Source organism: Notamacropus eugenii, chromosome 5 (genome assembly GCF_028372415.1).
Source record: "Notamacropus eugenii isolate mMacEug1 chromosome 5, mMacEug1.pri_v2, whole genome shotgun sequence".
Taxonomy (NCBI): domain Eukaryota; kingdom Metazoa; phylum Chordata; class Mammalia; order Diprotodontia; family Macropodidae; genus Notamacropus; species Notamacropus eugenii.
This window is the reverse complement of record NC_092876.1, coordinates 240,875,095-240,897,664: the sequence shown is the minus strand read 5'-3', so window position 1 is coordinate 240,897,664 and position 22,570 is coordinate 240,875,095. Positions and strand designations below refer to the sequence as shown.

The window sequence follows — 22,570 nt, the reverse complement described above, 5'->3', positions numbered from 1 at the left end:
TTTAAATTACCAACTCAAATAGCCTTTTCTCAGTCTTCCTCTTCTTTCACTCCTCTGTAGTCTTTGATACTGCCAGTTATCCTTTTCTCCTGGAAACTCTCTGTCCTCTAGGGTTTTCAAGCCATTACTTGTTCCCCTCCAATCTATCTGATCTCTTCTTCTCAGTCTTCTTTGCTGGATCTTCCTTTTGGTCATGCTCATTAGCCATGAGTGTCCCCAGAGTTCTGTCCTGGGCCTTCTTTTCTTTTCCCTTTAAACTCTTTCATTTGGTCATCTCATCAGATCCTGTGTATTGAATTATTATCTCAGTACTGATGACTTGCAGAACTATTTATTCAGCCCTTACCTCTTTCTTAATCTCTAGTCTTGTATCTCCAACTACCAATTAGGCATTTCAAACTAGATGTCTCAAGGACATCTTAAACTCAACATGTCCAAAACTAAAAGTAGCATCTCACCTCCCCCTGCCCAGATCTTCCCTCTAGTAAACTTCCCAATTACTATCAAGGCTAATCCCATTCTCCCAGTCACCCAAGCTAACACCCTAAGTGTAATCCTAACCCTCACTCTCTCTTGCCCCTCCATATTCAATCTCTTTCCAAATCTTATCCATTCTACCTTCACAACATCTGATATATACTCTCCTCTTCTCTGACACTACCACCACTCAAATCTAGGCCATCATCATCTTATACCCAGACTATTACAATAGTCTTCTGTTTATCACCCTGCCTCAGGTCTCTCCCCATTCCAATCTGTTCTCCATTCAGCTGTCAAAGTAGCCTTACTAAAGTGAAGGTCTGACTACATCACATAACCCTCTTCTCCCCCATTCAATAAACTTCAGTGGCTCCAAGAGCAAATTAAAAAATCCTCTATTTGGTATTCAAAGTATATTATAACCTGCCCCCCCCCCCACCTTTACAGTCCTCTTATACTTTTCTCTCCACCTTCCCCTTGTAAGGCCAAGCAAAGTAGAATCTTTTGCAGTTTTTGTTTTGCTAAAAGTGCCTCTGATTGAATAATTTAATTGGGGAAGATCTTTCTCATTCATTGATGGACCTGCCAATTGAGGGAAGCTTGATTATAGGAGTTGTATTTTATAGGAGGGTCCCAAGTACCTTTTGTTTTTTTCTATTGAGGCACTGGGTCAGAGGGTTATACCCTCTTGCTCTGAAAAGTATATAAATATTCTGAGGGTGAGGTTTTACTTTGGGGCTTACTGACTAGAAGTGTTTGTTTGGCCAGATGAGGACTCTGGGAAGCACTTAGGAGCCCTCCCACCCCCTTTGGAAACCCAGATGTCAGTGCTTCCCTTTCTGGTAACTACGGTCAGACAGTTGGACCTGTCTGTTGAATTGTAATGTAGGTATTGATTATAGTCAGACAGAAGAAGTCATGTCTGTTGATCTTTGCTTTCTCTGTATTATCTCTGAAGTTCAAGGTGCTGACTTTTTCCTCTGAACTAACTGAATGATATATATGCTTGATTAAAGTGATTGTTAACCCCTCAAAAGTTGCCTATACTTTATGAATGCAGATCTAAGGAACTGTGATAGCAGGTGCCCCTGTGTATGTGGGGTGCTTACTGTTATACCCCTTCATACTCTGTGATCTAGTGAAACGGGTCTCCTGTCTGTTGCTAGCACAAAACATTGCCTGTCCTGACTTGCATTTTTACTGATTGTCCCCATTCCCGGAATCCCCTGACTTCCCTATCTTCCTTCAGAAACCTTCAAAACCACCTTCTATCTTTCCCAATCTCCCTTAATTATAGTACCTTCTCTCTGCTGATTATTTACAATTTGTCTTGTGTATATGTTGTTTGTACATAATTGTTTGCATGTTATCCCTTCATTAGACTGTGGGTTCTTGAGAGCAGAGATTGTTTTTCCCCCTTTCTTTGTATCCCCAGAAGTTAGCACAGTGTTTGGTACATAGTAGACACTTAATAATTGCTTATTGACTAATTCATCCAGCTTCACACAACCAATAGGAGTCAGTGGTGACAGCCCAGGCTCTTTTACCCCTCACATGAGTTTTCTGCCTAGCAACCATAAATATAAATGGAAAATGCCAATCATCTACTTCATTCTCTTTCGCAAAGCAAGAATTATCCCCTTATGCTTCTCTCAAGTATTTTACCCAGCTTAGTTTAAGTGAATCAGGGAATAAAGTTTCCATTAGACTGGAGATCATTCCATGGCAAATAGATGTCAACATCGGGAAATATTTCTTCCTCTTAGCCTGATATTCCTTGTGCTCAATGTCTTTCTTTTCCACATCTGCTATAGTCCCATAGATCTAAATAACTCCTGTCACTTCCCTTTAGTTTCTTCTAGTTCATTTACATATTATCATTAACTTTTCTGTTTTTACTTAGTCAGGAAAGGCACGTGCAGACTTTCTAATCTCCCTCTTTAAAGCACTGTTTCTGGCCCTGGTATTTACTGCTACCATCTTTTCATGAGCTGCAATGACTGTTACCAGCTTTGTGTTTCCCCTAGAATTCTGTAAAGAATTTAGTACATTGTATGGTAGCACGGGGGCAACTCCTGTGCTTGTCCTTCATTTTCCAAAAGGACCATGACATCAGAGAAATGATGATATGACTTGCACTTGACTTCGTTTTGAGTGAGGGAGGGCTGTGCAGGTCAGCAACCTCACTTTCTCCTCCTAAGTCATCGGGGGTAAGCCTAGAACATTTTTGGATGAGTTGCAGGACTTAGCTCACTAGCTTCTGTTTCTGATTTTCCATAACCTTCACCTCTTCTCAGATTTGGCCTTCCTCTCACCCAGGTCCTACCAGAAGAGAGCAACTTTCCAATTTCTCTCCTGCCATAACGTCTCTGTAATAAAAACCCAGTCATCCATTAGGTTTCCTGTAGATTTCTTTTCTCTCACAGGAACTACAGGGAGACATAGAATGGTTTTAAGATAACAAAGAAAATAGAAAAAAATCACAAAGTGAAATAAAAACCTAACCTTAGACTTTCATACCACTGCAGAGGGAATAGATCTAGAAGTCTCTTAGCTCCTCACCGTTGACTGACCCCTTTTTCAAACTAGTTCTTCTCCCTAGAGTCAGCTAGACTCAACTGAACAGTAGTTACAGCTCCCAGGCTTCCAGATGGCAATAGATATAGTTAGGGAAAGCTACTATGTTTCTCATCCCTTCTAGAACCTATTTCCCAATCTTGCCTCCAAGTGAAGAGCTCCTGGCTTATCAAAGAAACATCACTATCTGGCACCTCAGACATTTCTTCCATTGACATTAAGCTTTCCTGCAAAGATTTAAAGGGAATATCTTTTGCCTTTCTTTATATCCCCAGCTTACACATAGCCTGGGCTTAATAAACGCTTATTGACTGACTGACCCAAATCCTTATAGCTGGAGAAGAGTGACAAATTGTAAGTCAGGGATTTGACACCACAATGAAGTTGGTAATCGAAAGAAACATGGAGCCCAATATAGAGTTACAGGAAGGAAAAAAGACTAAGTATAATTACAGTCTACAAATAGTTAGACATCTACAGGAAATGATAAATAAAAAATACATAGGAGGTATGGGAAGGTTTTTAAGAGCTCATGCAAAGTGAAGTAGAACCAGGAAAACAATATGCCCAGTGACTAGAACAGTAAAAACTGAAACTGAATGCTTTATAATAGAGTGATTGATCTTGGTGCTAAAGAAGAAAGATGAAAATGAACTTCCCGACTTTCCAATGTGGGAAACTATGAAAAATGGATGCAGAAGAGTGTACATTTTACTACTGAACTCAATTGATGTGTTATGTAGTTTGAACTGCTTCCCCATTCCTTTTTGTTTGTTGTTAAAAAAGAATGATTGTGGAGTAGGGGAGAAAGGAGTGATATGTTGAGAAAAGAAAGTGGTGTAAAAACAATAGCTAGTAATAAACTTAAAAAGAATTAGAAGAAATAAGAATACATCTTAGGGATTCTTTGTTTTTAAGAAGTGCTAAAAAGCATTTTCATAAGGTATTTAACTGCTTATTTTATTTTATAGAGGGAGCATTCCTGTTTTTTTTTATTTTTAGAAGATTGTCTCAGTGATAGAATCTGCCCTAGAAGTAGGCAGATGGGAGTGGGGGGAGGGAAGGGGACAGTAATACAGGATGCAATTATTAGAGACTGGGATATGCAATTCATGACCTGCCTCTGCTCAATGGCAGTACCTGCTGAGTGAGCCAGATGGAGTGGCCATAAATCTCAGGAAAATCACTCTTCCCAAGTAAGACTAATTCTTTACCGCCACCTGTTGTCAGGGTACTTAAATTGCAAGAAATTATTTTGTTCATTTAAATTAACCTCCTAAGTATTGTAATCTTCCAAACAAATATCATGAATAAGATGCTTAGCTTCATTTTGTTGATCTATTTATTTTTCCTGACCCCTCAAGCCATCACTACCCACCCATCCACCCATCCACCCAATACAACAACTGAATGAATAGGAATTTTCAAAGTGGAGGAGTCATTTTCCAAATTTTATTGGAAAGACCAGTCTAATTCTCACAAATATTTTTCTCCCCACCCAGAGCTCTTTCTAAATACTTTAGAATATTCATGCATAAACTAGGGCAGATTCCAATCTATTTAATTCAACAAGCAATTATTAAATGCCTATTAAAACCCCAAAATGGGATCATGAAGAATACTACTGGATTGAAATGACTGAACAGCCACCACCCCAATGATGGTAGAAGATCAGTGCTAAGTGCCAGGGCCACTAAGGCACTGAATAAAACAGGCCCTATCCTCAAGAAGTTATATTTTACTGGGGGGCATCCAGTAAATCCAGTAAATATGAAATCATATAAGTAAAAGTATAAACCAAAGAATACAAAGTGATTTTAAGTGGTAGATAGCACTAACAACTTAGGGAGATCACTAAAGGGAGTTTTAAGAAAGGAAGAAAAAAGAAAGAAAGGCTTTGAGCAGAAGTTAAGTAGTGCTTTGAAGGAAAATTGGAGATTTTAAAAGGAAAAGAGAAAGTGCAATTGGGGTATGGAGGAGGGGTTAGTTGGGGCAGAATTCTGTGGAAAAGAAAGAGGCAGAAAATAGAGATATCTTTGATAGAGTATCAGAAGAGTAGTCTTGTGGAAAATTTGCGTTCAGGGAACACCTGAAAAATTAGTTATTTTGTAGAGCATTCCTGTTTTCTTTCTAGTGTGGGAACATGTAGTTGAACACAGATGGGGGTGAGGGGAGTTGTTTTTAAATTAAAAGAATTACAAGCAGTCAGACTGGCCACAGTTTGATAAACATCCAAATTAAAAAAAGAAGAAGAAGAAGACTTCCTCCTATGGATCCTTTCCAAAGAACAAGAAGATGGGGGAATTTTGTTTCATTGCTTTGGACAATATGTTAATTTCCCCAGGTTGAAATATGCTAATGCTAACTGGAAGCCAGAGATGCTTGAAGCCACTTTTACTGTTTCCTTGACCTATAAATTGCGTTTAGGGTTTGATTTTATATCATTTAAAAAATAAGTAGCATCCAGAAGAAAACATCTGAAATCACAGCCATTTAGTACATTCAAAATGGAACTCAGAATCCACAATGCTCCAATCAGATTTGAGAGTAAATGGATAAATTGTAAAGTTTGTGAACCCAAGAAACTAATGGCAGTGATGAGAAGCAAACATAGGAGAATTAGACTTTCTTCTGTTCATTGTATTCTGTGCTTGAAATGATCTTTCATTTGGTAAAAATTCTCTCTTATTGCTACAAAATGAGGCTAAATCACCCTTAAATGCACCAGGCTTTGTACCTGTTCAATACATTTCATATTGTATTTCTAAACTTGGGTTAGAGAATATTGTATTGAATAGAATATTGGAAATATCTTCCATACTGATACATTATGCTTTCATCAGATTCTTTACACAAAAATTACCTGTTGTCACCCTAGGTTGCAGTGTAGACTGATCCTCCATTAGATAGCATGATTTGAAGAGCAAACAATGGCCTGTTTACCTCCAAATATGTTCTCACTTGCTCATAGTCTCTCATACACACACCAGTCTACTTAATGCCTGAAATTCTCACCATTTGTGTCACTGTGTCTCCAGGAGATCCTGTTATTTAAATGCCAGTGTGTTGCCTAGGAAAGGTAGCCCATTGACCCATCAGCATCCAAGAATATCCTCCATGTTATTGGCTCCAACTGCTGCCTCCAATCCCACACTCTAGTTCCTTCCCCCAGTCCTTGGCTCTTTGTTAGTGAGAGCTCACGATCACTAAGTGGCCCCAAGAGCCATCTTCTTGCCATACTCCTGTGCCTCATCTTCTGATTCTGACTAGGAAATCTAACTCTTGCTCTGGGGCCCCAAGCTCCTGACTGATAAGAGCTCACCCTATCTATAATGATACAGTCAGTGCATCTTCCTCCCCATAACCACTCCCTGTCCAGTTTCTCTTCTGGAAATGGTAATGAAATCAATACTACCATTCCTAGAAAGGATGTATCTGTCAATTGCCTTATGACTCCACTCATCATCCCTGTGACTTCCCAGACCAAAACATCCCTCCCTGGACATGACTGTCAATGTGCTGTCTTCTCTTATTAGAATGTATTTTTTTTGAGGGCAAGGATTGTGTTTGTTTTTTTTTAATTTTTATATATGTATTCCCATCATTTAACACAGTTTAGCACATTGTAAATACTTAATAAATGCTCATGTACTCATTCAGCTCACTAGTTATCATCTAACACAGAGCAGGGTTGGGAGGTGGATGGGTTGAGAAAAAAAAAGTAGGGCAGATAAGTTCTGTTAGGTTTGTAGGAGTAGGGGGCAGATATAGATCATGGGGTCCTGGGACACATCTAGATGACTCTCTGAAATGAGGTGCTCTTAATCAGTCATAGAACAGAATGAGACATTTTGTGACATTTCTCTTAATGGAGAATCTTTCTTAGGCCAATTAGGTTATAGAACTGTCATTGGATTTGCAAAACAAAAAAATGAACTCTCTAAACCCAGCATTAGGAAACTAAGGGTCAGATGACATCTTCCTTTATTGGGTCCATAGGCAAAAATATCCTTTACAGTATTGTTTATGCAGACAATTGAGAGAGCAGAAAAACTTGTTGTTGTCTTTTCTGGCCTCTGTTTCATTAGATAAATACTCTTTCTTGTATATGTACATGCACACACATACACAAAAGAAACATTAGTTATGTAATGCATTTATTTTCCCTTTGTCATTCTTTTATGTTCTTCGGGCACCTTGTAACTGTCTCTCCTTTTAGTTTTAAGGTCTTCAGGGGTGGAGACCATATTTACTATTTCTTCATAGCCACCACCACCCTGCCTTTCAGCCCCTTACCCACCAGTACAGGAGCTTAAGGACTGATCTAAACCTTAGCCCATGACTCTGTGTTCTAAGAACAGAGAACATGAGACCTCACAACTGATCTCTGACAGTGTCCCCAGAATGTGTTTGTGGAAGAAGCAGAGTTGTCGCTTTCTTTTATTAGTCATAAAACTTCATCTTTCAAGAAGACAAGGATCTTGGTATTGTATAATTTGTGGAGAAACATGTGCTTCCCCTCTTAGTGCCTTGCGTGATTTTATAGACTTTGAGCTCTAAGGTCCCTTTTAGCACTCAAATTCAGTGATCATCTAATTTTTCATACACTATATCTCTCAGACAGAAAAAAGAAACCTAAACTTTTCTCACATATTCTCAAAGGGAAGATTTTCCAAAACTTTGAAAATGGGATAGATAGTATTGAAAGGAGGGAATGGTGTTTGTAAATATGTGTTAGGGTAAAGCAGAATTTTGGAGGGGATATAAAAAAAATACATGATATATACATAACATACATAATGCCTGTAGTATATATGTGATACATATGTTCATATGTGTATATAATATGCAGGCATATATTGTATGTGTGCTATATAGCTACAACAAATACATATACACACAATAGATGATAAGCATGCATATCTTATATGTGCATAGATATGTCCACATATAAAGATATGTATATAATATGATATACACATATATATGCTATATACATATAATATATAGGATACAATCACATATATGGAAACACACAAAGAATATAGAATATGCATACACATATATGTGATATACATGTATTAAAGAATATACATGGACATATGTTATGCATACATATAAAAATAATTTGTAACATATATGCATACATCATATTGTGTGATATATAAGCACTTCTATATAATATATGATATACATGCATATATTATGCAATATATATACACATAATATAGAATATACGTGTATACATTATTTGTGATATATACACACATACATAAAATATCATGCACATGTATATACTGTTTTGCTCCTCAAGCTATCTCGATTTGAACTCTCCTAAGTATTTCAGATATGGACGTATCTGGTTTTATAGTTGTATCAGTAAGCACTCCAACATACACAGGGGGGCCTGCTACCACAGGTTCTTTGATCTGCTTCTCTAAAAGGAAAGGCAACTTTTGAGGGGTTAACAATCTCCTTTAATCAAGCACATGTGTCAGAGAAAAATCAAAATCAAAATGTCAGAGAATCAAAAATCAACAGATATCCTTCCATATGTCTGACCATTAACATACATACATAGCAACCAGAGAGAAAAGCACCAACATCTGGGTTTTCATAGCCAGTGGGCTCCTTAGCGGATTCCCAAAGTCCTCATCTGGTCAAACAAACACTTCTAGCCAGTAAGCCCCAAAGTATAACCTCAACCTCAGAGTATTTATACACTTTTCAGAGCCAGAGGCCATAATCCTCTAACCCAGTGCCTCAAAAGAAAAAACAAAAGGTACTTAGGACCCTTCTACAAAACAGCTTCCCTAATCAAGCTTCCCTCAATGGGCAGGCCCATCAATGTGTGGGGAAGATCATCTTTAATCACATTATTCAATCAGAGACACTTTTAGTAAAACTAAAACAGCAAAAGATTCTACTTTGCTTGGCCTTACAGTAGTGGGGCAAGTTTTTATAGTAGAGCAATGGTGGTTTTGTAGTGGATATAGTACTGATATTGGAGTCAGGAAGATCCAAGTTCAAGCCCTACTTCTGACATATACTACTTGTGTGATGAGGGTACAGTGACAAGCTCTCAGTACTTCAGGCAGCTCTCCAAGGTACAGAGAAGTAGCTCACCTGCATGGGTTGCAGGAATTTCTATACCCAAAGTTTCTCATTCCAATTAAATTACAAGCTTGGACCAAAACAATGATGATGATGATGACGATGATGGTGATGATGTCATGCTGTTATTTTTTGTTTGTAGAATCCTGACAATTATCTCATAATGTAATAAAAATGATTAGGAAAAGATTTGTTCTTGTTAGTTATATAATTCACAGGACCATAGAGTTAGAGATGGAAGGGCAATCAGAATCCATCTAGTCCAACCCCTTCATTTTTCAGAAGAGGAGGTTAAGTGATTTGCCCAAGGTAACAGAGCCCAAGGCAGAATCAGCATCTGATCCCAGGTCCCTGGATTTCCAAATCTGGGACTTTTTCTGTTATACGACAATTGCCTCACCCAAGAGAGTGTGAACCTTTTATTAAAGTCTATGCTTTCTGCCTTCAAGCGCTCTTTACAAAGGAATCATTTCTTTCAAATAGATGGTTTGGTTAATGGGCCAATTTTTTAAAATGAGAAAGCATGCTGTGGTAGGTATTTCCAATTGGAAGGCTACTTTCTATCTTAGTGGACAAAGTAAGTATTTGGGGGCAAAGGGGCAGGCAGGACTATTTTAAAATGGATCCATGTACTGTTCAATGTGCAGCATTCCCTTTGATAAAAACATTTGAATGAGTCTTTAGGCAATTTCTGCACTGTGAAAATGGTGTAGATGTTTGGAAAAAAAATTTTTTGAGAGCAACACTGTATCTTTTCAAAATTCAAAAACAAAAGTTTTCCTCATCCCCACACAAAAAGGTATCTGGAACTTCTTTATCAATAGAAAAGGCTAGACTTAGGTTTGGTCAGTCCATTTCCTGCAGAGCTGGATTATGAGTGTTTATAACATTATGGCATTTTGGAGGCATTCTTAAAAGAATTCTGATGATAACTAAATACATATATGTGTGTATAGGACATAGCCCAAAGTACGGTTACCTAATAAATTAGAATGTTCTCTCCTTTATATTATTTTCTAGAAGTGCCTCACTCGTCTAAATATTGTGAGGGAGTGTGGTTCCACTTATGTGAATTTTCCAGATAAGTGAACATCTCAAAAGACGTTTCATTCAGGAAATTCTTCTAATACAGATTACTTACTTGTTAGTTTCTTTAGCCATTTCCAGTGACTAAGTATCATTATGAACGTCAGTCATGTCTCTGGCTTTGTAATGCTATGACACTCTCAGAAGCTACCAAGGTATATTAAGGGCTATTTTCCCCCGAACTAGATGGTCTCAGACTGTGGTACTTTCTGAGGTTTGAAAAAAAAAGAATTTATCTGCTTCCTATCCCTGGGCAAGTCATTTAAATTCTGTTTGCCTTCATTTCCTCATCTGTGAAACAGAGATAAATAATAGTACCTACCTCCCAGGGTTGTTATGAGGATCAAATGAGATCATAATTGTGAAGTACTTAGCATAGTGCCTGGCACATAGTAGGCGCTTTATAAATGTTAGCTATCATCATCAGCATAGTTGTTGTTATTTCTCACACTTAGCTGTCACTTTCTTCTGCTGTCGATGTCATTGAACCAAGAATTTTCCTATTCCTGCCAATCTCCTAATTTCTTTTGATATGCTGTGGGATAGGAAAATCATGTAACCAGGGTAGTTGGAATTGTCTTTCCAGTAAGAATAAAACTCTGAATGAGGGTTTGAGGTCCTCAGCATGTATGAGCTCATTACACTTATTTGGATTGTACAGGTGCTTCCTGAGGAACAGGAGCTTGATGCAGTGGAAAGAATAGTGGATTTGGAGCCAGAGGAGCTGAGTTCAAACCTTAACTCTACTACTTACTACCTTTGTGATTTTGATCAAGTTACTTAATCACTCTGGGCTTCAGATGAGAAGGCTGGACTAACCATGTGGCCTCTAAGTTCTAAGGTGGCTATAAATCTATATTGTAAGCTTTCCTGGTTCTTGTCTCTTCTAAATAGTTGAAGTTAACAGATGAGTGACCTCTGGGTCCATGAGATAATGCTATATTTGTTTCCAAGGACATCTTAATGGGAGAAGAACTAATTGTTTCACTTTACAGGAGCAGTAGAAAAAGATATGGATGGTACCTGGATCAAGGAGACAGAATTTATAAATGTGTGCTTGGAAAAGTAGAAGTTCTATGGGATTTTTTTAAAAAAGCAGTAGACTCATTATAAAAGTATTAAGTATAAGACAGGCCCATCTTTTGTAGTTGTTGTTGTTAAGTCATTCAGTCACATCTAATTCTTTATGACCATATGGACCACAGCATGCTACATCCTTCCATCTTCCACGATCTCCTGAAACCTATCCAATCTCATGTTCATTGCTTTCATGACACCATGTATCCATCTCATCCTCTGCCATTGCCTGCTTTTGGCTTCAAAAGTCCCAACTTCAGGGGCTTTTCCAATGAGTCTCATCTTCTTACTATGTGGCCAAAGTATTTAAGCTTCAGCCTCACTATTTAATCTTCCAAGGAGAAGTCTGAATTATTTTTATTTTTTTACATATTAACTGATTCGATCTCCCTGCTGTTCAAGGGACTCCAAAAAGTCATCTCCAGCACCATAATTTGAAAGCCTAGATTCTGCAACACTCATTTTCCTTATAGTCCAGCTCTCACAGTCATATATTGCTACTGGAAAACCCATAGCTTTGAATATATGAGCCTTTGTAACAAAACAATATTTCTACTTTTTTGGAATTCTGTCCAGATTTGTCATAAATTTCCTTCTAAGGAGCAAGGATTTTTCCATTTCATGGCTGCGGTCACCATCTGCAGTGATCTTTGAGCCCCAAAATATGAAATTTGATGTTTCTTCTATTTCTTCTCCCTCTATTTGACAGGAAGTAAGGGGACCAGTTGCCATAATCTTAGTTGCATTTTTTTTTCAATGTTAAGCTTCAAGCCAGCTTTTACATTCTCCTCTTTCACCCTCCTCAGGAGACTTCTTAATTCTTCTCTTTCTGCCATCAGAGTGATATTGTCTGCATATCTAAGGTTGTTGTTTCTCCTGGCAACCATAATCCTAGCTTTTGATTTGTCCAGCCTGGCATTTTGCATGATGTACACTTCATAAAAGTCAAATAAGTAAGGTGACAGTACACAGCCTTATCATACTCTTTTTCCAAGCTTAAATCAATCGGTTGTTTCATCTTTGGCTCTAATTATTGCTTCTTGACCTACATATAGTTTCCTCAGGAGACAAGTAAAATGATTTGGTACTCCCATCTCTTTGAGGACTTGCCATATTTTGTTGTGATCCACATGGTGAAAGCTTTAGTGTAGTCAATGAAGCAGAAGTAGATGTTTTTGTGAAATACCCTTGCTTTTTCCATAATCCAACAAATGTTGGCAATTTGGTCTTTAGTTCCTCTGCTTCTTCAAAAACCAGCCTGATCTTCTTGCTAAAGTCTCACTTGCAGAATTTTAAACATAACTTTGCTAGTGTGTGAAATGAGTGCAGATAATCTGAACATTCCTTGGCTTTACCCTTCTTTAGGATTGGGATATAAACTGATCTTTTCCAATCCAGTGGACACTGTTGAGTTTTCCAAATTTGCTGGCATATTGAGTACAGTAATTTAGCAGCATCATTTTTAGCTGTAATTCCCTCACCTCCATTAGCCTTATTGTTAGCAATGTTTCCTAAGGCCCACTTGCCATCATTCTCTAGATCAGTAATCACACCATTGTGGTTACTGGTGACATTAAGATCTTTCTTGTATGGTTCTTCTGTGTATTCTTACTACCTCTCCTTAATCTCTCTACTACTATTAAGTCCCTACCGTTTTTGTCTTTTGTCATGCCCATTTTTGCATGAAACTTTGCTTGATATCTCTAATTTCTTGGAGAGATATTTTGTCTTTCTCATTTTATTGTTTTCTTTAATTTTTTGCATTGTTCGTTTAAGAAAACCTTATCACTCCTTGCTATTCTCTGGAATTCTGCATTCAGTTGGGTAGATCTTTTCTCCTTTACCTTTTGCTTTCCTTCTTTCATCAGCTATTTATAAAGCCTCAGCAGACAGCTATTCTGTTTTGTTGCTTTTCTTTTTCTTTTCGAGTTTTGTTTCTACGTTCTGTGCAATATTGTAAACCTCAGCCCATAATTCTTCAGAAATTCTTTGTACCAGATCTAATCACTTAAATCTGTTCATCACTTCTACTTCATATTCCTCCTAGATCACTGTCTTGTCATGGCAGTGGGCTTGTATAGTTCAATAAAACTATGAACTACGCTGTGTGGGGTTACTCAAGACAGACAAGTCATAGTGGAGAGTTCTGACAAAAAGTGATCTGCTGGAGAAGGAAATGGTAAACCACTCCAGTAGCTTTGCTAAGAAAACCCCATGGACAATATTAAAATGAAAAAAGAGGTAACATCAGAAGAAGAATCCCTCCAGCTGGAAGATGTCCAATGTGCTACCGGGGAAGAGTGGAGGAAAACAAAAAGTAGTTACAGAAATAATGAAGCAGCTGGGCCAAAGTCAAAAGGAAGCTGAGCTACAGATGTGCCTGGTGATGAAAGGAAAGTCAGTGCTATAAAGATCAATATTGCATAGGAACCTGGAAAGTAAAATCTATGAACCACAGTAAGCTGAATGTGTTTAAATAAGAGATGGAAAGATTGAACATCAACATCTTCGGTATTAGTGAACTTAAGTGGACTAAATATATTAGTTTTGGTTATCTATTTATCTATTCATGTGATACACACACACACACACACACATATATATACACACGTATATCAGTATATAAACTCACATATCTGCATGTGTATATGTATGTATGTTTTACTTTATTTTCAGTTCCAATTTTTGGCAACACCCTCACCCACTGAGAAGGCAGGAAAAACAAAGCCCATTATATATATATATATATATATATATATATATATATATATATATATATATATATATATATATATATATACAGTCAAACAAAACTAATTCATTAACAAATACATTAACCAAGGGGAGTGAAAAGAAAAGGTGGGTGGGCAGGAAGGAAGATGGAAAAGAATATGCCCTTTGATCTATAATCTGAGTCCAACAGTTCTCTACCCGAAGAAGGATAGCATGTTTTATCATGAGTCCTTTGGAATTATGGTTGGTCATTGTGTTGATCAGAGTTCCTAAGTCTTTTAGAATTGATTGTCCTTATAATATTATTGTTCTTGTATAAATTGCTCTCCTAGTTCTGTTCATTTTACTTTATGTCAGTTCATACAAGTCTTTCCTGGTTTTTCTGTAACCATCCATTTCATTTCTTAAAGCACAATAGTATTCCATCACATTCATGTATTACAACTTGTTCTGTCATTCCCCAATTGATGTGCTTCCTTCAGTTTCCAAATCTTTTCTACTATAAGAAGAGTTGCTATAAATATTTTTGTACTAATTGGTCCTTTTCCTCTTTCTGTGATCTTTTTGGGGGAATAGACCTAGTAGTAGTATCCTTGAGTAAAAGGATATACACACTTTAATAGTTTTGGGGGCATGATTTCAAATTGCTTTCCACAATAGTTGGACAAATTCAAAGCTCTACCAATGGTGACTTAAAGTACCTGTTTTCTGACAGCTCCTCTATATTTGTCATTTTCCCTTTTCATCAACTGTGCCAATCTGATGGGTGTGAGATAGTTCCCCAGTTGTAATTTAAATTTCTTTAATTATTGTTGATTTTAAATACTTTTTTCATTTACTACTGATAGCTTGGATATTTTTTCTCTGAAAACTGCCTGTTCATATCTTTGACCATTTAAAAATTTAGAAATGGCATTTATTTTTATAAATTTGATTCAGTTCTCTACATATCTTAAAAATGAATTCTGTACCAGAGAAACTTACTGCAAACATTTTCCCCAATTTCCTGCTTTTCTTCTAACTTTAGCTGCATTGATTTTGCTTCTGCAAAAAAGTCTTAATTTTATGCAATAAAATTTTTCCGTTTTACCTCCTATGAATTTTTTTCTCTTATTTAGTCATGAACTCTTCCCATCCATAGATCTGACAGTAAATTCTTCCATTCTTCTCTAATTTGCTTATGATATCATCCTTTAAATCTAAATCATATACCTATTTAGAGCTTATCTTGATATACAATGTGAAATGTCGGTCTGTGTCTACTTTCTGCAAGACTCTTTTTTCAGTTTTCCCAACAGTTTTTGTCAAATAGTGATTTCTTGTCCCAATGGCTGTGCTGACTGTGCTAAGTTACCATGCTGATTTGCTTCCATGTATTGTGTACTTAATCGATTCCACTGAACAATCTATTTCTTGTCCAGTACCAAATTGTTTCAACAGTTAGAGCTTTGTGGTACAGCTTGAGATCAGGTAGTGCTAGACTGCTGGGCTCCTTTACTTCTCCTTTTTTTGCCATTGATTCTCTTCTTCTGATTAATTCTTGACCTTTTGTTCCTCAAGTTGAATTTTGTGTTATATATGTGTGTGTCCACATATATGTATATGTGTGTGTGTGTATATACTCACACATACATATGCATACATGCACACAAATATTTTTAATCAGCAAAAATCTACCTTTTTATCCTCTTACCCCAGTACATCCTTCCCCCCAAAATTAGAACTAAAGAAAAACAAAACATGTTGTCAAAGCAAAATATTTCCATGTTGTCCATGACTCCCCACCAATGTCTCATTTTGCAGTTCCTTCTCCTGTCTATCAGGAGGTGGGTAGCATGTTCCATCATTAGTCTTCTAGAATCCTGGTTAGTCATTACGCTAATAAGAGTTCTTAATTCTTTCAAAGTTGTTTGCCTTTACTGTATTGCTGACATGGTATCAACCATTCTGATTCTGTGAACTTCCTTCTACATCAGGTTTCTTCTGAAATCTATTCAGGTTTCTCTGAAATCATTTGCTTTATCATTTCCATCACATTTATCTTACTACTTATTCAACCATTCCCCAGTTTATGGATACCCTTCTCAGATTTCTATTTTTTGCCACTTCTAAAGAACTATAGTTGTATATACATTGTTAGAGTTAGTTTTGCTTAGAACTAATGTGTCCCTCGGTAACAGCCACAGTGTGCAAGGACTGTTTCTGAGAGACTAAGCCCTTCACAGCAATGCAAGGACCTAAAACATTCCCAAAGGACTTTTGAAGCAAAATGCCATCCACCTCCAGAGAAAGAACTATGGAAAAGAATCACAGAATGAAGCAGACTATTTTCTCTTGTGTTATGTTTTGTTTTGGTTTGATTTTTCTCATGGTTTCTCCCATTCATTTTCATTCTCCCTTGCAACATGACTAATGTGAAAATGTGTTTAATAAGAATGCATGTGTAGAGCCCATACAAGATTGCATGCTGTCTCAAGGAAGGAGGGGAAAGGAAGGGGGAGAAAATTTAAGACTTATGGAGGTTATTGAAAACTGAAAATAAATAAATTAATTAAATTTTAAAAAAAGAACTAATATGTCCCTTAATCTACTCTCCCTCTAATTCCTCCTCCCCTTTCTCTCTTTTACCTGTTTCCCTACTGAGTGAAATTTATTTCTGTATCCAACTCTCTCTGTGTATGTGTACAGCCAGGTATAGAAATAAATAGTGTACCAGGCCTAGAGTCAGGAAGACTACTCTTCTTCCTGAGTTCAAATCTCACTTCAGTCACTAGCTGCATAACCCTATTTGCCTCAGTTTGTTCATTTTTAAAATGAGCTGGAGAAGAAAATGGCAAATCACTCCAGTATCTTTGCCAAGAAAACCCCAAAGGGGGCTAAGAAGAGTTGAATATGAATGAACAACAATGAAGATCATACTGTTGTCTTAAAAGCTATCCTGCAGGCCTGGCCTTCTTTCTGATATTTTCTCTGAATTTTGAAAGATTATTCAATGACTGTCTTTTTTTTTTTTCCCTACCTTCTTCCTGTTTTTCTTGTTCTTCTAAACATTTGTGGGGGAAAATAGGCAAAAAAGAAATCCCTTCAAACAAATATACAACCATATATTTGTTGAGTCTGTCTGTCTGTCTGTCTGTCTCTCTTCCTCCCATATGCATGCACACACATACACACACATTTGCCATTTGCTGACCATATTTGCATGTATGCATATATGTACATATATATACACACATACCCATATATACGTATGTATGTCTATATATGCCATACGTATTAACTATATATATTTGGAAATATGTAAAAATGTGTGTGTGTGTGTGTGTGTGTGAATATATTATATATATATATATATATCTCCTCTTCACCTTAATTTTGCTGTAAAGGTCCACGTAATGTATTAGGGGACTTTCTTTATGTGTCCTTTACATGGGTCAACATTCAGTGTTTGAGAATATGTTTAAGTTCTTCCATATTAATAAGTCATATTTTCATATTAAAAAACAAAAACATAAGCAGTAGAACACTGTGCTCATTCCTCTCTCTGTGAACCACATTTATGTACTGTAGCAGAATGTCTAAACCGTGAATGTAAAGAACCTACTAGCACCTGGTATCAGGATATCCAGATTACAGATTCACTTATTTTGACTGGCATATAAAACAAACATTAACTGGATTGCAGATAGAAACAGACCATTTTCTTCTGTGTTATGTTTTGTGTTGTTTTATGGTTTCTCCCATTCATTTTAATTCTTCTATGTAACATGCATAGAATGTACGTATAGGAATGTACTGTGGAACCTATATAAGTTTGTGTGCCGTCTCAGGGGAGGGAGTGGGGAAGAAGAGGGGAATGAGAGGGAATGAATGGAAAAAAAATCTAAGATATATGGAAGTGATTGTCAAACACTGAAAACAAAATAATTCAATTAAAAAAAGAAAAGAAAAAAAACAAGCATTAAAAGCTGAAGCCACAAACTTAAACATTAGCAAACATAATAATGTACTAATCTCGAGGTATAACCTAAGGTTTTGACGCCTGTCCCACTTTGGAAAACCAAAGATAGCTTTTAAGTACAATGTTTTGTACAAATTAAATGGCTAAATAGTTGTTGAATGAATGAGTCAGTCAATAACTAGTCAATAACCTTTTTAAAGTGCCTACTATGTGGCCAGGACTGTGCTAACTGCTAAGGATACAAAGAAAGGCAAAAGACTGTCCTTGTCCTTGAGGAGTTTATAATCTAACGGGAGAGAAAACATGCAAGCAAATATGAATGAATGAATATCTGGAACAAGAATCCTCAATGATTATTTTAATACCTTAAAAGCCTAAGATGAGTGACTCTGGAGGACCTTATTTCACAATGTGACATGAAATAAAATGATTACCAAGAGTTGTTGGAGTTGTCTGCTTCTATCTACAGAAGCACTAAATTTTCAGTACTCACGTCTCCCCTCCATCCTGACCATGGAGGTTAGTGGTGCACATTCCATCCAGTTTTTATCATGGTAGGATTTTCAATTTCCTGATTCTGCATTTTCCTAGTTCAGGTTCATTACCTCTCTCCTAAAGGTGTTTTAATACTTAAAGCACTCCCAGTTCCTAAACCATTATCTCAAGTGCCCATCAATTCCTATAGTGCAGCCCTGGTAAGTGGTATAATTTAGAAGCTTTCCAAGACCTCTGAGGCATGACCATGTCTAACTGTAGTAAATTTAAATGTCATTCTTAGAGGCCTGCAGTGACATTCAGATGTTCTTTCTTCAGATTGGTGGAAGGTTTTAAATGTAAGCAAATCTTATCATTGTGACTCCTTCCCACCTCCTCAAGCCCATGCACAAGCATATTCTGATGAAAAGAGCATTATTTTCAGACTATATTAGAGGATTTGATTCAAATTCCAGGTGTTATTTTAGGCAAGTCACAATTTCACTGAGCCTCAGTGTTTTTATCTCTAAAATGAGAGGGTTGAACTCAATCCATGGGGATCCCCTCTAGTATATGATCCAGTGATCCTAAGGATATCAAGTCCTCTGCAAGAAAATAAACAGTAGAGGTCCATAATGAATTTCAACTCTGGCACAAGCCACCTGTAATTTATCTTTCAAGAGGCCTGACCAGTTAAGGAGTAGAGGAGGGTATGTCCAACATATATCAGTGCTCCATTAAAAGGACCCTGTGGGAACACAGGATAGCAAATTGGGCCCAGAATTAACCAGGGGAGAAAAACTAGCTGGATTATCTTTGAGAAATTGCAAAGCTCCTTTCATGTGGCTAAATTTCTCCCCAAAACAAAAGCCCATCTTTTTAATACCAATATCCTCCAGGGTTGAATGTGGATCTGGGAACTAAACTTCAAAGACCAAAATTGAGTACAACACAGAGAACAATGGGGACCTGCACAGTGTGGATATGAGCAGACTATACTTTATAACCAAAGACCTTTGAGGAAGAATAGGAGTGAAAGCTTTCATTAGCGAAATCTATCATAGGAAAAGAAAATAAACTAGCATTTGGTTAGATAGAAGGATGGCAGTTAGAAATCCAGGGTGTTGCACTGGTATCCTTATTGTGTCAGTACCCTGTGTAACAGGGGCAAGAGTCACACAGGATGTTCAGAAATTCATGGGTTATCCTCTACATCTTTGGTGAGATCATCCAAACAGTCAGATCCCAGCCCTGATGTTTGAATGCTGGAGCACAGTGTAAGCTCTGAGCTCCTCCACCCTTGAACCATTTCTTACACTGGCATTTGCATCAGAATTTTGAACCTGTGCTAACCTCTCAACCTTCCTTTTAGAAGACCCTTTGGCATGAAGTGCTTCCTTCTATACTACTCTACTGTTTTGACCGTCACTTAGCTCCTCAGACTTCTGGTTTTCACCTGTTTCCTGATTCAAATACTGTGCTCTCTGCACAAGGCATAGCTGTTCAGAATGGCAGAGCTTGGCTTCTGCCATTAATCTGGGACCGGCTGCCACCTAGTGGCAGGACATGATACCTGCCAGGTCCAAATCTCCCAACCAGAGCAACATTTCCTACACTCTCTCCCAATTCTCCTTCCTTCTTCTTTCCTCTTTTCCCTCACCTCTTTCTTCTTTTCTCATGTTCTTTGACCCCTTTCTTCCTCACACGCAGCATTCCATCTCTCGTCTCCTTGCCTTTCATTCTCTTCCTCCTTGCCTTGGCATCTTGCCTTTCCTGGCTTCCATCAAGGTCCAACTCAAGTCCTGTTTTCTGTAAGAAGCTTTCCTTGGTCTGTCTCCTCCCCCATCCTCTCCAGTCTCTTCCTTCTGAGATGATTACCAATTTATTCTGTATCAATATCTTGTTTGCACACAGTTGTTTGCATGTTGTTGCATGTCCTTCATTAGACTGTGAGTTCCTTGAGAGCCTTTCTTCTACTTTCCTTCATATCCCCCATCCTTAGCCTAGTGCCTCATACACAGTAAATGCTTAATAATTGCTTGTTGACTTGACCTGTTGGCTTGACTTTTCCTTTTTCACTATATCCTTCCTATTCCACCTTTTCCTTTGATCTCAACCCTTCTCATTCTATGCCTCCCTTCTCTCTTCCTTTCTTTGTAATTCTTTAAAGTCATTGCAAAGAATTGTAAAGTAGTTATGAATTCAGGGGCCACCTGGCATAGTATCCTCCTGGAAGGAAGAGGTAGAGATTGGTGATAAAATATAAATATGGATCTTAAGTATTTTCAAGTTGATAAAGGAATGATTTGGGATTTTCTAGGATCAGGTAATGGTTGTCATCAATATGTTACTGTATACTGTGAATTCCTGAGAAGGAAATAAACAGTCCATATATTCTTGGATCATAAGCATTAGGTAGTTTAATGAATAGAATGCTGGACTTGGAGTCAGAAACACCTGAGTTCAAATCCTGCCTCAGAGATTTACTAGCTTTGTTTCTCAGTTTTCTCTTCTGTAAAATAAAGATAATAGTGCTTACATTGGACTGTTATGTGAGGATCAAATGAGATAATATGTATAAATCACTTTGCAAATTTTAAGGGGCTATGTAAGTATTTTATGATAAATATAGTAGGTGCTATATTCTTATTTTTATAGATTTAGAGCTACTAGAAACTTAGGGAGGTGTCTCATCCAACCTCTTAATTTACTGATGAGGAAGTGAGATGTCTTACCCAAAACTGAATAGGTAATAAGAAGAGTCAAGATTTGAACACAGATCCTATGACTACAGTGGTCTTCTGTTTGGGGGCTGTGTTACCCACAATAGAGTGAGCCATGTTGTCTATTTAAGGATAATAAGGAAGATTGAGTAGATAGCAGGGCATTAAAAGGGCACATTCTAAGCAGACTGAGTCACAATTACCCTATTTTCCCCACTGCAACAACGGATATTTTTATGGTTATAAAATTTATTAATATTTTGATGGAGTATCCCTTAAAAAGAATTGAATTGAATGGATAGAATGGGAAATTTCTTCTTCTCCCTTAAGATTTTCCTCATCTACAGTACTTAACAGCTTTAGTAATTATGAAAAATGGAAATGATAAATTTGTAAGCTGAAAACTGTTACCTGAATTTTTTCAGAGCTATTGAGTTGAATTTATCATCTATTTTTTTCTCTGACAGGTGGTGAAGTTTACCAAGTCCTTTGAATTGATGTCTCCCAAGTGCAGCGCTGATGCAGAGAACAGGTAGAGCTTGTGGCTGTCATATTTCTCATTTGTTGCTAGCCCATGTTTCTCCACACTGATAATCCCTTTAAGGATGCTACCTTTTAAGAGATAACTGAAGTGAAAATTGATCTAGCTGCTCATCTGCATTTCATGGCTATACCTAATGATGGTTTTTCTATGTATCTGTAATCAGCATTTGGATTTTTAATATTGAAAGTCAGTACTTGATCTCTGATTAAAATTTTGCCTTTGTTTTATATCTTAATGCTAAATTTTATCATGTTTCCAAAGTGAACTTTAACAGAATCTGCTGATTTTTAAGTAAGACACAAGTCTCATTTACATATGTTTACTGGAAAATATAATGTTAATCCCCCTAAACCTTCTCTTAGTCAACCATTTTTACTTCTTCCTCTTAACCAGAGTTGCTAAACAAATACAGCAGACTCTCAAACACGCTGGCACCGATTATTTCATTTTGATGGCTAATTTCTGGCCTTTGTTTTTTCTCCCTCCTGAGTGATCACTTATGGTCACCACAGTATGAACAGGAAAACAAAGAGGGGATAATCTTACCCAGTAAGTTTTGATATTTGCCATAATTCCTAATGCAAGAATTGATTTGTTGCAGGAAAAGTTATAACATGAATAAAAGTGAAGTTTTTTGAATGTCTGTAAATCTCTGTCTATTTTGCATGAATTTCCATGGATAAACAGGAATTGACCACTATAAAAATGAATTATTTGAATTTCTACCATCCCTTTCCCTTAGTCATTATCAGTTGAGAAGCTATTGAATAGTGAAATCAATGAAATGCAGAGACAAATAAA

The 22,570-nt window shown here is 37.1% G+C and overlaps 1 protein-coding gene across 5 annotated transcripts in view; it reads left to right on the top strand.

Moving 5' to 3' along the window:
- The window catches only part of PDE11A (phosphodiesterase 11A), a 571,707-nt gene that overhangs the window by 280,760 nt on the left and 268,377 nt on the right, over nt 1-22,570 (top strand). For all 5 annotated transcript variants that reach the window (XM_072612423.1, XM_072612422.1, XM_072612427.1 and 2 more), the window contains one exon: nt 21,693-21,757. In XM_072612423.1, coding sequence (XP_072468524.1) covers nt 21,693-21,757 — 65 coding nt within the window. The remainder of the gene's footprint in view (nt 1-21,692; nt 21,758-22,570) is intronic.